Source organism: Rhyacophila brunnea, unplaced genomic scaffold (genome assembly GCF_057557595.1).
Source record: "Rhyacophila brunnea isolate RB1 unplaced genomic scaffold, BYU_Rbru_1.0 scaffold_15, whole genome shotgun sequence".
NCBI classification, from domain to species: Eukaryota; Metazoa; Arthropoda; class Insecta; order Trichoptera; family Rhyacophilidae; genus Rhyacophila; species Rhyacophila brunnea.
The window spans coordinates 6,646,160-6,658,459 of record NW_028232806.1 but is presented as its reverse complement, the minus strand read 5'-3'; the positions used below and the strand labels follow the sequence as shown (position 1 = coordinate 6,658,459).

At 36.7% G+C, this 12,300-nt stretch overlaps 2 protein-coding genes across 6 annotated transcripts in view; one reads left to right on the top strand and one right to left on the bottom strand.

Moving 5' to 3' along the window:
• The window catches only part of D12 (YEATS domain containing 2 homolog D12), a 440,970-nt gene that overhangs the window by 297,395 nt on the left and 131,275 nt on the right, over nt 1-12,300 (top strand). The gene's annotated exons all lie outside the window — the stretch shown is intronic.
• Sin3A (SIN3 transcription regulator family member A) overlaps nt 1-12,300 on the bottom strand; it is a 60,209-nt gene that overhangs the window by 13,880 nt on the left and 34,029 nt on the right. For 3 of the 5 annotated variants that reach the window (XM_085943025.1, XM_085943028.1, XM_085943027.1), the window contains exons 4-10: nt 6,363-6,586; nt 3,561-3,781; nt 2,936-3,059; nt 2,744-2,828; nt 1,810-1,936; nt 1,017-1,326; nt 92-220 (exon numbers count right to left, since the gene is read on the bottom strand). In XM_085943025.1, the coding sequence (XP_085799151.1) occupies nt 92-220; nt 1,017-1,326; nt 1,810-1,936; nt 2,744-2,828; nt 2,936-3,059; nt 3,561-3,781; nt 6,363-6,586 (1,220 nt within the window). The remainder of the gene's footprint in view (nt 1-91; nt 221-1,016; nt 1,327-1,809; nt 1,937-2,743; nt 2,829-2,935; nt 3,060-3,560; nt 3,782-6,362; nt 6,587-12,300) is intronic. The other 2 variants (XM_085943030.1, XM_085943029.1) reach the window with 1 other exon arrangement.

The following is a 12,300-nucleotide window of genomic DNA, read 5'->3' as shown; positions in this document are numbered from 1 at the left end:
TAATTTGCACATTAATCAGGTGAAATTATTGAGTGCAGTTACATGTGTGCATCAAAATGCATAAATAATATTTGTAAGAACACACGTGTACCTGTGAGTAAACTTCTCTTTCGGTCTGCTGTTTTATCTGAGGCTCCTTCAGTTCCTTCTGCCCTCTCTGATACGCGTGGAGTATTTCCAGGAACCTCTTGTACTTTTCAGGCTGGCGGTTGAAGCGGTTCTACAAAAACAACATATTCATTAGTTGAGACTTTTGTCACATTCAAATTTACAAACATTAATTATCAAAAATTGGATCATACATACCAATAAGCCTTATTGGTTTTATTGGTCTTGAATAAGGGATATAAAACTGGTAGGTGTAGGTATATTGTTCCGGTTGGATATTATTCTGACTTACTATTTCTATTTCATTTTTTCAATTTATAAAGCCAAAGCAAAATGGCCATTGTCCATTAGCCTGATAACAGGGTCTTTCGTGCCTGACTTAATGCCCGACCGTAACGATGTATGTTTGGAACATAATTATTAACATTGTAACTTCATCCGGTAATTATTACCAGACTAAAAATTACTAAAAACTTTTCAACAGTCGTATAAGAATCGCACATTAAAATATCAGTCATCATATCCCAGGTTCAAATATAATCAGTGAGACGTCGAACCATATGAAAACTGTCATTATTGAAAGCACCGGGACCACCAATTAAAATTGACTCTAAAAATGGAAGAAAATCTAGAAACAGTTTCAATACGTAATTGAACAATAAAATTGTCAGTATTTTTTTAAACATAAAACTAACAAATTTAAGGAGATCTAACGGGATATTTCCTTTTAAATATTACTTCATTCATATCAATAACTGGTATTCTATTACGTATCTATTTATGACAAACCGATACCAAAAAACCAGGTAGTTGGTAATTTGATAAATTAAATATTTAATACATACTATTACAATATAAACATGCAAATACATAAATACAAGATAATGAAATGAACACTTGTCACATACCTTAATTTTGTTGACATACTCTATGGCATGATTGAACTCGACAGGCTGCGAAGCATTCTGCGGTGGAGCGGGCTGTTCTAGCTGGTGGTGAGCCTGCGAGATGTGGTGCAGGGTGTTGGTAGGCGTGGGCATACTCATTCCCCCGCCACCACCACCGCTCGAGTTGAGCACTGCCGGCATAGGCATCGCCAGCGGTAAGGAGGCAGAGAGGGGTGACGCCAACTGAAGAGAGGGGGTCCCTTGCGTCGAGATTGTGGTGGACGGTACCGGAACAGCTGATAAGTTGTGCGCTAGGGAACCACCACTCGACCTGGGGAAAAAGATGACACATAGACCAGAGTGAAACTTTGAATCAAGCAAACAATGAACAGAACAACGCTTGTTCAAAATTCTCCAACACCAACAATTATTAATGCGCTCATTGTAAATTGGACTGAGTGAGTATATGAAGTGGAAACCTGAATTCAATAATACGGTAGTCATACAAGAAATGAGAGATAATTCTGTAAAATCACTAAATTTCATGAGCCAAAAAAGTTTTGGAAAACTTTGCATGAGAACAACATCCATGTTTGTTTCATTGTGGAATTCATTAAGAGCTGGTGTTGGTTGGACTCAACGCCTTTTCTCATTTATGCATATGGATTATATTTAATTCTAATTAACCTTATAAGATTTATCTCGCATTTCCTGTCACACACAGACTTATAACTTAAAACTTATATAAGAATATTATCATTTAAACATAAATATTTCTTAAGAAAAAACTGATTATTATGGGAGGGTAACTTACGGAGGCAGTATTTGCACGAGGTGATGTTGCGCGTTGGTCTGCTGAATGGGCTGCTGAGTGGGGGGGCCCACGATGAGGCTCGTCCCTCCCCCGCCCGACACGGCTTGCCCTGCAGAAGACAAAATCACTTTTGCTCTTTTATATATAATTTTCGTAAAAATTGACACGGTTCATTCCTTACATTAAAAATATTTCATTCAGAACAAAAAAAAAGTCTATGTCATTGAAATGTAACCTAATTGAAATCATAACAATCCAAGGAAAACAAACACCAGGTCAATAACAATGTAGGCTTTAAGGCTATACTTCAGTTGGGGCACGGTCTAAAACGATCGTGACTACGCGACGATTGTGCAAACGCACACGTTTTTTAATCATCTTTACACGATTTAAGAATTAATACCCCCGTCGCCATCACGAAACAAATTGATGTGTTCACAGCTCGACTTTCGCTCTCCGATTGCCAGCGAGTCCAAAATTTCATCGCACCTATAGTTGAAAATTATTTGCCGTTTCACTGAAGTATGCTCTTAAATATTCACAGACCCGAAGTCCTCAAAGAGGCAGAACGAAATATTATAAACAAAAGTAAATAATATGCAGTGTATATTATGTCATTTTTATGCTTAACAACGACAATATCCATTTGATTTTTTTTATTTTGCTTTGCACATTGACTATCGTCATGAAGTTTGCCGTGCAACAGTGAAATAGTATGTACATCATCGGCCACCGCTTCATGGCAATGCATAAAAAAGACTTTTGCTGAATTGGTTTAAAAGCTTAAGGGTATGATGCAGACGGGCGTTTTTCGTATTGTAATAAATGAATTTCGGTAAAAAAAAACTGTGGACAATATCTGTATATTAACTAAACATTCATTATGTAGTGAATAAACTGATAAAACGATACATGAATGGATAACTTTACTGACCAGCATGCGCAATGTTGTTGTGCGACTGATGCTGCAGGGCCGAATTGGGAGAAGGCATCGACACAGACACCTGGTACGCGTAACCCTGCAATAAAAGAAATATTCGCATTACATATCACAATAATTTTATGTGTATCAAAATATGTAAATTTATAAATACATCAAAATGAGTTATTTTATGAGTTATATTACCTGATCATTGGCCTGAACTTCGATCTTGTATCCGGGCGGGAGAAATGTGTTGAAGCCAACTATCAACTCTGGATGTCCTTTGAAGAGGTTGGACACTCGAGCTATGACTCCAGGTGTGTCAATGCTAGGGACAAAAATTAATAATTTTAGCACACAAATTCATAACACACGGTGTTCTTTCGGGAATTATGGAATAACTGTTACAAATTTTTTAAAAACCTGCCAATATACCCACTTTATTATCACAATGCAGTATACATAATATATGTGCAAAACAAATAAATAAAAATAATGCCATCAGCAAAAGGTACACCAACGGTACAAAATAAGTATGCATTAACAGATTTTTTTAAATAAAAAAGTTAAATAAGTTTTAGGTTAGGTAATACAAAAAAATCCCAGCATTTCAAGGTCACTTCCTGTGTAGCAATAAATGTTTAATAAATAAACATCATTTTTAAAATATGTATGCCGATAAGTTTGTGGGACTGTATATTATAATATTTTTGTCAATTATCAAATGTTGAAAAGTTTCTTAAAAATCATCTCTATTTACAAATTACATTCATGTTACGAATTCAAGAATATCTATCACAATAAATTATTAATCTGTCATAATTGTCACCTCTGGCTCTTGAATTCCTTCATGATGTCGAGGAAATCATTGTAGACCTGCGGTTGGTTGTTGAACTTGTACTTGACTTGGTCCAAGTAGGAGAGGGCGTCTTCCACCTTCAGCCTTTGAAACTGTGTGCCACCGCCTGCGCCGCCCACCCCCACTCCCGGTCCGACGGGACCCATCGACACCTGCACTAAGTTGCCTCCGCCCGGAGATTGATTTCCCACCTGTCAATAATACAAACTCAGAGTTACATACAGCTTCTAAGACAAGAATTAGCAAATAGAGCTCATTAAGATGTTGCATTTCTTTAAATGAAATATTTTTCAGTGTCAATATAAAAACAGTTACTGCCGAAGTTCACCTGACCTACTTAAATTCAAAGTTGATCTATGCTGATTCTGCCATGTCAGTGATTGAATACAATTAGAAGTAATAACCAATAGAACAAAATATTAAATATGTTGGCGGCACATTGAAACAAAAAAATACAGCACTTATTTGAGTATTACGCATGTCTGAAAAGTAAGTTGTTAACCGTCTACTTAAATCCTCAAAGAGAATAGTGATCCCAACCATTTTTGAGCGGTGCAACCAATGACATTAATAATGGACGACGCACTCAATACAGTAGCTAGCAAGTAAATTCGCATGTATAGGTAGACGTCACACAATTTCCATTATGCGATATCACGCATCGGGAATTTATAGCAATATGACCTTTATTGTAATGGCGTTAGAGCAGTGTTTCTAATGTCAATGTTCATTTGAGCAAACCCGTTTGAACCGAACCATTCGGCAGACCCAACAAAAAGCATTAAGAATTTATAGCAATATCACCTTTATTGTAATGGCGTTAAAACAGATTATGCCATTCGGCAGACCCGACAATAAAGTGAGTGTCATTGTCATTTTTTTTCCAGATGATTCGTCCATATTAATGTCAATTGGGCGCAACGCCTAAAAGTATTTTATTATAAAATCTCTGGGAATACCTGTCTGGACTTGGCAAAGCGGTAAATTACAAAATAAGACATCTAAAGCAGTATAAAGTAACATACCTAAGCAAAATGTAGCCTTGAAGCAAACACGTAGACTATTTCTACTCAAATTTTAGTCACCTCTGCGGAACTTGCTCTAGTTATATTATTATTTGCATTCCTTCCTTAAGACATAATACCTGCAATACCATTCCATCATTCCATGCTGCTGATTAAAAAAACCTCTTTCATGTAAAACTCTCACCACTTATATGACATGATACTAACTAAACTTTCAAAATCTTCATGTGATCTCGTAAACATTATTCTTTATTAAAAACAGTTTCAAGCTGTTTCCATTGTTTAAAATTAGTTTAAAACATGTAATAAAATTAGTGAAAATCCACATTTTCAACCAAATCTATGGTTAGTTGCAGGGTAAAAGTTAGTCACGTTTTCACAGAATCAAGATTTTAATGCCAATGAGTGTAAAGAATTATGCTCTTTTTTGTGCATCATAGATTTTGTCGCAGGTAAGCAAAATAAATCGATATTTTATATTTGTAGAATACGCTTAAATTGAGAAAATCATTTGAATAAAGGACAATACCAAAAACTTAATTACACATAAATAATGTAAAAGAAATAAAAAAAAGATATACCAATAATAATTAACTACTAGCGTGAGTTTTTTGAAAACCGTTATTTATTTCAAAACTGATTATCTCGGATGCAACCTAACTGGCTTAAGCATTTTTACCATGAAACCACAGAAACATCAGGTACAAGTGAATCACAATGCAACACAATGAATGAAAATTTAATTTATTTCATAAAAAATGTGTTCAATGCATAGTTTCATCAACATGCTATTTAAATGTGGTAATTAATTACTAATTATCTGGTCAGCAGTGAATGAGTCTAGTTTCCAGACATCTACAAATATCAGTGAGATATAAAACACCTGCACTCTTAATCCGTAATAATAAGTATATGGATACATAAACTACAGTTGACCCAAGACGGCAGATAAACACTTTTAATGATTTCACAATTGGATATTATACTATAAACACGCCACATAAGCGTGAATTTTGATTTAGACAGAAAATATTATGTAGTTGGAGCTACATTGAGCGAGAGAAATGGATGCAACAGGCTACATGTAGAAGCAGTCAGAAATAGTATCGGCGACAATAATTATCATTCTCCCACGTAATTCATGCGCACCAGAAAAAAATCGCAATCTGAGCACACTCAAGGTTAAATTGCTCCACTATTTATAGTCCTCTCATTCCTTGGCTAAAAGGCTACCATAGCAATGAATGAGCAGTCTGAGATGCTAAATTCAGATTTACATGCAATCTTTTGGTGACAATTACATCCAATTCTGTTACCTACTGATACATATTTAGATAATATTTATTACCAGGGCTCGAACTGTTATTTTTTTTTATTTCGGTTCAAGTAAAAAAAAATATATATCAGTATGGTTTCAGTAATCGTTCCGAAAAAAAATAGCGGATTTTTGGTTTTCTTCAGTTCAGCTTACAGTGATTAATTTTTAAATGTGTTTATTTGTATTCAAAAATTATTTTCTACATTTTATGGTACTTGATATAGTTTTGTCATGGCATAGTTCATATGCTGTATTGAATTAATCCTATAACTTAAAAACTATCAGTCAATTCTGAATTTTAATATGCCAAACAACATGCGTAATCATATTTAAAAAATGTGGCAAAAAAGTATGATAAAAAAATTGGCTATCTGCAGTATTTCTTGTATTGACATTAACATGAAAAATATGGATTTGAAGTAAAATCACCTTATGCCTCTGATGGGTGTTCTGATGTAACGTCTGCATGTTGTTGGAGTTGGAGTTGATGGTGTTAATGGTGGTGGGGGCCTGGGTCAGAGGCTTGGCGGGCGTAGCAGCAAATTGCGTGCCGCAGTACTGCACCCCCACATTGCCACCGCCGCCTCCCCCCGCCCCACCACCTGAACCCTTCGAATAGTTCAGCACCTGCTGCACCTGCTGCTGGGTGCTCACTGCGACAAAAGCAAACAATTCAATTCCATTATATTCATTTAACGAATAAAACAGTCAGTTCTGTCAAATCAGAACCTCAACAGGCAGTTAAGATTGAATTTAGCGAAATGGCCGCAGGAAATTTGAATTATCAAAAATTGTATAAGTTGGAATAAGTTTGGTTGAGGTATACCCTGCCGCCCGCAACAGAGAACAATTCCAAGAAATACTCCACTTCAAAATCAAGAAAATACAGCAAGCTACAGACAATCTAAAATCATTAGCCGGATCGCACACACTTGTCTCGATTGCAACATATCGAATTCATCAATGTCATTTTGCTGGCACATGTAACTTAATGTACCCCCCACATAAGCATCTGCACATTTTTGATGGTAAAAAGTCTGCTGTCACATGCAACACAATATTTAGAAGCATGTAGCATGAATATAGCTTGTATACAGTTCAAAAAGTCACCAGCACTGCGCTGTATTCTTAAATCGTGTAAAGATGAATAAAAAACGTTACGCATTTACTCGAAAAAGAAGACATGTCAACGAATATATTATTACTAATATAACAATAAACATAACATTAAATGGACGCATGTATAGTCTTAATGCTATACAGCTGAGGCATGGTCTAAAATGATCGTGACAACGCGACGATTGTGCAAATGACGCGTGCAGAACAAAACATAATTTGTCATAAAAAGTCAACATGCGTCCATTTAATGTTATGTTTATTGTTCTATTACAAATAATAATATATTAAATGACATGTTTTCTTTTTCAAGTAAATGTGGGTAACGTTTTTCGTCATCTTTACACGATTTAAAAATTAATTCACCCGTCGCCATCACAAAACAAATTTACGAGTTCACAGCTCGACTTTCACTCTCCGATTGCCAGCGAGTGGAAAATTTCATCGCACTATAGTTGAAAATTATTTGCTGTTTCACTGAAGTACCATCTTTTTTTTTCAAATCAAATTTATTTATTTTACATATAATGAACATAACCAATTATAAATTCAAAGCGTTCACGACATGACATAAAATAAGTGTCAGTAATTTATAAAAATAAAAATAATAATAATAATAATAAAAGTAATAAAATAAAAAAAATAAAAGTAGATGGAAGCACAGAGTGAACTTTAATAGACCCTATTTTAAAAACTTATAAAACAACGTCCACCTAAATTCACTATCACATAAGTGGAATATAACAATATCCGAAGCGATTTCATTAAACACGGTTATTGCCCTCCCAATTGGCATTACTAATGGCAGGTAAGTTCTGCACCTTGGGAGAACAAACAACGGATGCCCTCGATTCCTAAGGTAATTATCAGAGACACACAAGCCAACACCACCAAGAATGGCAAAGTTCACATTTACGCCGCATATAAGTCTGAAAAAATATATAGCTAAATAAAGATCCCTTCTAAATTTTAAGCTACAGTATGTAAGCATACCTAAGAGAAAATCAGTCAGATAGGGCCACGGATAATATCCATACCGCCGAAAGTAAAGGAGTCTCAAAAATTTCTTTTGGACTCTCCACCATAAGGCCGTACTTCAACTGATGAGGGGCCCAAACGATAGACCCACTCTCAAGTCTGCTTCTAACTAAGGAGTTAGAGGATTTTTAGTACCGTAACATCCGAAAAGACCCGGGAAGTACGCAAGACAGAGCCCAACATCTTTAGCGCCTTTTTACAACTTTTTACTTTGGTATCTATATGACCACTAAACGTCAGTTTACTGTAAAAAGTAATTCCAAGATCTCTTACAGATGATATTCGCGAGAGAACTCTGCCATGCATCGAATACTGTAAAAACAATACTCGTGAGGTTTTAGTAAACAATACAGCATTGCATTCATCAATATTGAAGTCCAGTTTGTTACGCCTGCCCCAATCTAATATATTATCTAGCAAGTTGGAGTTGACGACAATCGTCCAAGGTGACAACTTTCATGAAGAGTTTCAAGTCATCAGCAAACAACAAAAACATAGCATTTTTGGTTAACAATGCTATGTCATTTATAAAAATTGTGAACAGCAATGGTCCCAAGTTTGAGCCCTGAGGCACACCAGAAAATGTTTCAAATGTCTGTGATTGATAAAGGCCGTAAATCGTGAACAGCAATGGTCCCAAGTTTGAGCCCTGAGGCACACCAGAAAATGTTTCAAATGTCTGTGATTGATAAAGGCCGTACGATACGTATTGTTGACGATTCTTAAAATAACTCCCGAATAACCTGAGAAATCGATCAGACAATCCAATTAGTTGGAGTTATTCCATTAGAATATCGTGATCGACTCTGTGAAATACCTTCGAGAAATCATTGTAAGAACAGTCAACCTGGCTGCCTCTATCTAGTACTGACGACACATAATCAGTAAATCCCATCAGGTTTGTTTCCGTTGAACGGCCTGCTCTAAATCCATGCTGCTCATTCATTATAAATGACTCAATCCTTGGAGAAATCATGCTGTGCATGATCATCCCAAGAACTTTTGCTGGTGCAGAGAGAACAGCTACCGGCCTATAGTTTTCCACTGATGACTCCGTACCACCCTTATGAATTGGAGTAACCTTCGACATCTTCCATGCTTCCGAAAAGATACCTGTCTCCATTGTCAGGTTAAATATATGTGCAAGTGGGCCCTTGACAAAATCAATACAGCATTTAAAAGAAACGAGACATTATACGGTCCCAAAGAGCGCGTATTCTTAAGTTTTTTAATAAATCTCAACATGTCACCCTCATCAATTGGGAAGGTGTCGACGGATTGGGCATCGCATGATCGTTTTCTTGATGTTGAGGCGACATCCAGATTCGGAATACTACTTGCGTAGACGGACCTGAAATGACCAGCAAATGCTTCTGCCATTCCATGTCCAGTCACCTCATCGCCCTTCCAGGTCATAAATAAGTCTTAAGACTTAAGGAATGCAACTATTGCAAATACAAAAATTCTAACTCATCTGTTTAATTTCATCCTTACAAATTAATATAATGGTTGTCTATTGAAACCAGTGAAAGAAATCAATGGAATTAAAATAACCAAAACTCGCAGTTAACATTCCAAGTAATATTATAAAGTCATGAAAAATATAAAGGTTGTTATAAGTCTATTTAATTAAATCCTGTCTAGTAGTGGCTACTAATGATTCGGTAAACTTGGATAAATTTGCCAAAACAATACTTCAATGCTGTAAAGTCCAGTAATTTAACTAAGTGAAAAAAATACCTTTATGTGGTAAAAACTTTCATGTTTTCATGCCATACCTACATTACAAGTCATTGATTCATCCCCTCGTGTTACATGACAATGGTATTCAAAGTGATTCAAAACAATAGTAATTCCAATTTATTCCAACGAGTTAATGCATGATCACAATGTTATATTCCTATATTTCAGTGGCTGTTTTTTCATTGTGGTGAAGAAAATTTTAATTCTTCTTTCCTTATCGCCAATATTACTAACAGAGTCAAAATCGAATATGAATTCACTTCCAAACAGTCAGTTAAAAATCACCAGAAGAAAACGGTGAAATGTTATTTGAAAGGTAAAATACCTATGCAGCTCAGAAACATCAACAGGCAAAAAGCTCCTATATGATATGATCATGACAGTTCAGGGCATTAACAAAATCGACTTGTCGATAGAGAAAAACACCTTGACAAAATACCATACACGAACAATAATTAATACAGAAATACTAGGATGCACTATGAAATCTTTAATGCACCCCCCCCCCCCCCCGCCCAACGATAAGGGGCACATTTCAATAAATTTGACTGAAGAAAAACATACAATCCAATCGTCAGCTGAATGCAGACTATTTTAACTCACATTTGAAATATTTTACAGTGTTTTTTGAAACAACCTACTGCAATTATTTATCATTAATATAAATAAATGTATAAATCATAATTTAGTAGAGCTGTTGATGAATAAAATGATGTATAAATTTATTTCAATTCAAATTCACTGTCCTTCTAGACTTTGAAATCCCACCGAAGCTAGGCAGGCTTGTTAGAATCACATTCCCAAATCCCAACTGAATGGATGAATGAATGAATGGTGAATGGCCAACTGACGGAGGGCTTTGAAGTATCTCGGGGTCTAAAGCAAGGAGACGGATTGGCTCTCGATTAGCCCTCGAATCCGCCATTAGAAAGTCTCAAGTGAACAGGAGCGGTACTATATTAAACAGACCAAGCCAACTGGTTGGCTACGCAGACGACCTCAACATGATGGGCAAATCCATACAGATTGTGAAGAAAGAACTTGACCACCTCCAAAGGACCGCACTAGAGATTGGCTTAAGAGTAAATGAAAACAAAACTAAAGTCATGGTACAAAGCCGACAAAATCAGAGTAGGCTGGGCCAAAGTTCCAGTTTTGGAAACCATCAATTTGAGGTTGTCAACCGGTTCACATACCTGGGTTTCAATATCACAAAAGAGAATGAGGAACTGGAAGAAATAAGAGCCCGAATAACCGCTGCAAATAATTCGTACTTCTCACTCCTGCCCATATTCAAATCCAGAAATGTCCACAGAAAAACTAAGACCCGGCTCTATAAAACCGTCATACGCACAGTCGTTGCATACGGGTGCGAGTCATGGACGCTAAATATGAAAGCAGCTGAAATGGTGGTTTACTTTGAGAAAGATCCTGAGGCGGATATACGGACCCATGAATGATGGTGGGGAGTGGAGAATTAGGTACATGACTGAACTATACCGCTTATACCAAGCTTCAAAACTTTCCACCTTCATAAAACTCCAGAGGATAAACTGGGCAGGCCATGTCCAACGCATGCCTGAGTCACGGATACCGAAGAAAATCCTCGAAGGAAACCCAGGGGGGAAAAGGCCAGTGGGAAAGCCACGCACATGATGGGGTGATAACGTTACAAAAGATGCCAACCAGCTGCTAAAAATCAGGAATTGGAAAAGACGTGCGGAGGATCGTACCGGCTGGACGCGGCGGAGGAGACCAGGGCTCGACCTGAGCTGTAGCGTCATCGAAGAAGAAGAATACATTTGTTTATATACTGTATAACAAGGCTACGTGTTAAAACAGTGAACTAACAAGCTCCTCCCATTTTAACCGCAATTCGATTATAGCGACGTCCGGTAAACGACGAATTGTCCACGCGTTAAAACTGTGAATTAACAGGCCCCTCCTACTTTTAACCGCACTAGCGACTTCCGGTTATTGCCTAGATCTTCTTGTCGGACAGTAAAACAAAAAACTTAAATAGGATAAAAACAATTCTGTAAAATATTTCAAATGTGAGTTGAATAGTTTTTTCTATAGTTCTGCTTTTAATTGATTTATGCCACTAGATGACAAAAGCTCACACCACTAACATAAGCCATCTTTGTTCTGCTTATCGTTGTTCTTGGATTATTAAACAGTTTTCAAAATCTTACGGCACCATCTAGGAGTGAAGGATATACCTTATAGATAGATTAAAAAGTTCACTGGGATCTACTTATCATTGTTCTATACTTAAGGGCTTGCGCAGACAGAGAGCGGTCGGAGTTCTGCGTTCAACCGACCGTTGACCGCTAACGTTCAGGGACAGCAGACAGGTGGCGGTCAACAATAAGCGTTACATTTATTTACAAACGTTGTACTGACACAAGCGCTGCATAATGCGAGACCGTTATATTCCGACTGCGAGTGGAAGTGAGAAAGCACCGCT